The sequence below is a fragment of the Monopterus albus genome, unplaced genomic scaffold, assembly GCF_001952655.1.
Source record: "Monopterus albus unplaced genomic scaffold, M_albus_1.0 scaffold324.1, whole genome shotgun sequence".
NCBI classification, from domain to species: domain Eukaryota; kingdom Metazoa; phylum Chordata; class Actinopteri; order Synbranchiformes; family Synbranchidae; genus Monopterus; species Monopterus albus.
Window position 1 is genome coordinate 253,084 of NW_018128204.1, and position 4,477 is coordinate 257,560.

At 39.1% G+C, this 4,477-nt stretch overlaps 1 protein-coding gene across 1 annotated transcript in view; it reads left to right on the top strand.

Moving 5' to 3' along the window:
• The window catches only part of cyp26b1 (cytochrome P450, family 26, subfamily b, polypeptide 1), a 32,089-nt gene extending 28,527 nt beyond the window's left edge, over window positions 1-3,562 (top strand). The window contains exons 6-7 of the mRNA XM_020624296.1: window positions 523-807; window positions 1,490-3,562. Of these exons, the coding sequence (XP_020479952.1) occupies window positions 523-807; window positions 1,490-1,882 (678 nt within the window). The 3' untranslated portion in view covers window positions 1,883-3,562. The remainder of the gene's footprint in view (window positions 1-522; window positions 808-1,489) is intronic.
• Window positions 3,563-4,477: the final 915 nt, after the last annotated feature.

Below are 4,477 nucleotides of genomic sequence, written 5' to 3' on the forward strand. Positions count from 1 at the left end.
GCTTCTACTAAATACTGAGCAAAGGGTCTGAATACTTATGACCATGTGATATTTCAGTTTTTCTTTTTTAATAAATCTGCAAAAATGTCAAAAATTCTGTGTTTTTCTGTCAATATGGGGTGCTGTGTGTACATTAATGAGGAAAAAAATGAACTTAAATGATTTTAGCATATGGCTGCAATATAACAAAGAGTGAAAAATTTAAGGGGGTCTGAATACTTTCCGTACCCACTGTATATGCCCTCAGTACAGCTCAGCACTCAGTATGTATCTGTGAGCATGGTAGAATTACCTGTTACTTTCCATATCGGTGACATAGCTATAGACTAAAGGCTTTCCATATTTTCTAAACCCTTTGTGGTTTTTATTTACTTATTTGCATCAGAAAAGTTAAAAAGTTGCTCACTAGTTCACAACCAGCAGCTCGAGAAATCTAAAAGGTTGCAAGGTAAATCTGAGGAAAGCAAGATAATAGAACAAATGAAACATATGAATACATCATTCTTATTCATTCCCCAACAGGAGTCAACCATTGAACTGATCTTCGCTGCCTTTGCCACCACTGCCAGTGCCAGCACCTCTCTCATCATGCAGCTTCTCCGTCACCCTACCGTCCTGGAGCGACTGAGGGAGGAGCTGAGAGCCAGGGGCCTCCTTCACAATGGCTGCCTCTGCCCCGAACAAGAGCTGAGGCTGGACACCATTGTCAGCCTCAAGTACCTGGACTGTGTCATCAAGGAGGTGCTGAGACTCTTTACGCCCGTCTCAGGGGCCTACCGAACCGCCATGCAAACCTTCGAACTTGACGTGAGTGGTCTAAAAGTAGTTCTCGACTGAATACTATAGCCACTTAATTATTTATATCTCTTTATTACCTGTGTCTCCTCTTATGCACAAATTGATAACAAAGACATTATTTTCAAATAGTACATCCAGCTTCAGGTGTAGCATTTTTGCATTATGAGTACTTTTCAGTTGGACATCATCACTTAAAGATAGGTTTCAACTGACATTTTTGTATTTTTTCTATAGAATGGTACAGAAGTCCAGTTCATAAAGCATATGAACACTGCCCTGTCAAAGTGTAACAAACTACCCAAAAAGTCAAGGTCTCGCCACCAAAAATCCCATTTGAAGTGACAACAGTCTGATCACAATCCAAAATTTGCATGAAATCTTTATGAACACCGAACTACAAGTAAACTACAAGAAAATACCCCAAAAGACAAGGTTTTGTGGGTAGATTTAAGGACAGACAGATTTCAACTCATTCTCATATTCCTTCCGATAAAAAAAGATAAATTACAGAAAGTCCACCATGATTAGGCAGAAACACGAGCTACAATCAGATTTTCCACAAAATCTCTTGCCTTACTTCCTTGTAAGGCAAGAGCCAAGGTTTTACTATGACGCAATCAGAGAATATTTAATTGTAGTCATGACTGCACTCATGCACCTGCTCACTGGTTGCATTCCTTTGTGTCTCTAGGGAGTCCAAATTCCCAAGGGCTGGAGTGTGATGTACAGCATTCGAGATACCCACGACACTGCCGCAGTCTTCAAGGATGTGGATGCCTTTGACCCCGACCGCTTCAGTCAGGAGCGGGGAGAAGACAAGGAGGGACGTTTCCATTACCTGCCCTTTGGCGGTGGTGTCCGATCCTGTCTGGGCAAGCAGCTCGCCACTCTCTTCCTCCGCATCCTGGCTATTGAGCTGGCAAGCACCAGCCGCTTTGAGCTGGCCACCCGGCAGTTCCCCCGTGTGGTCACAGTACCTGTGGTCCACCCTGTCGATGGGCTGAAGGTCAAGTTTTATGGCTTGGACTCCAACCAGAACGAAATCATGGCCAAGTCAGAAGAGCTGTTGGGAGCGACGGTTTGAAACCAGAGACTGGGTTGGGGGTTGGTGGTGGTGGGGTGGGAGGGGGAGTAAGTGATTGAAATTTTTAAAGAGAAGAGAGAAACTGAAGGAAGAACAGAAGGGATTTCAGAGCTATTTTTTCTTCCCCACCTTTATTGGAGGTTCCTTTTCAGACTAAAAGAAAAGCAGAAGTCTTCATCTTTTGTTACAACTGATGACGATTGGGACTTTCCTTTAAAGAAGGAAGAAGCTGCCAAAAAGTTTGCAATTATGCTCTATTCTGTGTATTTTTAAAGAAATATACAAACAAAATGTATGCACAAAAACTTATGTAATATATTTTGAAAGAGAATGTGGGTAGTACACAACGGGACAAAGATACTTCTCATAAAATGAAGTGCTGAAATTAGGAAAGATGGTTGTGGAAGGAAGGCGAGATGGATGAAACAGGGTATGGATGAAAGAATCTGGTCTGTTTGGTGCCAGAATTCGTCACGGTGGCACCCTAATTCACAACATATTTTCTGCTTATTTGAAAATGATTTGAAAAGAATGAGAGAAATCAGTGGTGGATCCATTTTCCATCAAAAGCCCATAAAAATTATAATTGTTTACTAATTTACAGATGAGGCCAGAAGAATCATACCATGCTGGGCAGCAGGCTGTGGTGCAGAGACTGCAGTGCCGAGCTGCACTATTTATTCAAAGGGTATCATTGTGCAAATATTCTGATCTGTTGAACATTTTACTGCTAATTAAAATGAAGTATCAGATCAGGCAGAAAGCTATATGCTTAGAAATGAGGGATGGAAGATAGACTGGCTGGATATTTTAAGGGGCAAAAAACACAACATTTGGCAGTTTCTTCAGTTTCTTATGGTAACCTTACTTGCTGGATTTTGATGCCTAGTTTCCATACTTCCATATATTTTCCACAGGCTGCCCATCTGCATCGACTCCAAATGTTGCCCATATAGCATTCCCTAGTAATCTTGGTGGTGTGAACTCCAGTGCAGAGTAGATGTGGCGAATAACAAAGTATTTCTGTGGCATCCAATATTTAAACTCGGACCAAGGGCACATACAAAGATTCACTTCCTTATTGCAGTTTCACAACTGGATGGAGGTGAAAAGCTGTCAGTTACTTTGCTTTCTTTCCACATAAACAAAAACATATCAGGGGTGTCCTAGACTATTTCCTCTCACTTGACATATTAGCTGATACAAAAAATTTCACATCACCTCCAAGAAAAGAATTTTGGTGCTGCAAGCAGAATCAACCAACAGGGATTCCCAATTGGCATCACACAGAATAAAAGTATCTGAAACCTCTCAAACATTAAGGTCCAGTTCTGCTCTGTAAACACCTTGAACCTGCGCTTTGGTTTATACAGTATGCTTATATGCTGCATGGATAATGTATTCTACAGGACAGTGACTTTATCTTGCAACAAGAATACGATAAAGAAATTGCTCTCATGAAGCAACGCACCCTCCTGGATTGGAGGAAGAAAAAAGACAAAGGGATAAGGTGGAGGTGGAGAAGAGAAGACATATATGCTGCTGGTGTGTGCTGGTTTATTGCTGTCTCCCCTTGGGGCTGTCATTTTGAGTTCTGTTGAGAAGATGGCAATCTGTATTACTGATCCTCCAATCAATGCTAAAATAGCAAAAAAAAAAAAAAAAAAAAAAAAAAAAAAACTGTCCGTGGTTTAAGTGACTTTATTAGTCTAAAGAGAGTTATTGTTTGAGGTGACTGCACAATCAGAGGTCTCTGAGTTTTGCGTGTACCATTATTGCAGAGCAAGATTTTTCTTGTTTCCCATATATGGAAAGTTTCTACAATGGAATTCAGGGACTTGTTAGTGGAACTCTGGGAATCTTCGGACAGAGAGCTAAGTTCCGAACAAAAGCATGAGAGAGGAGGACCAATGAGGTTTCAGGGGAGGACAGGGTTACACTCAGAGGGCTTTTTCTTATTGGACAATCCTGTTGTCCAATAGCATTCCAGATGGATTCTGCCTGTGCCAGACTCTTTCACAACACCACTGACTTTTTCATGATTACAAACAAAAAAATTCTTTTGCTGCTTTTCTTGTGTATATTTTCTAATTGAGAGTTCTAGATTGCAATAGTTTGTATCGACTGAGATTAAGTATGTCTATCCCTTTTATAAATATAGTTTAGCTAATAAAATATTAGCATTTTGTGAAAGTAAAAAGAGCATTAATAGGCTATATTGTATGATATTGTGTACAATATTCCTTTCTTTAGCAAGCAATGGGGGAAATCAACTATTTACATCAACTAATAATCTAATATTAATGATATTGTATGATTAATATTGTTGTTATATGATATTTCAAATGCTATTTTTATTCTATTACAGATTTAGAGTTTTTAGCCTAAATGAGAAGGTCTTTGGTAAATATTGGTTGTATTTAGAATGTTATGTATTTCATTTATATTGTAAACAGTGTTTAAAATGTTAATATTGTTGATTTGATTACTGTAATAATTATTATTTGTTTTGTTATTCAAACTTATTATCAATGCATTTTATTTGATATTAATTATGGAAAACAGAAAGCACTTGCAAGGTATATTTTTAAGTGC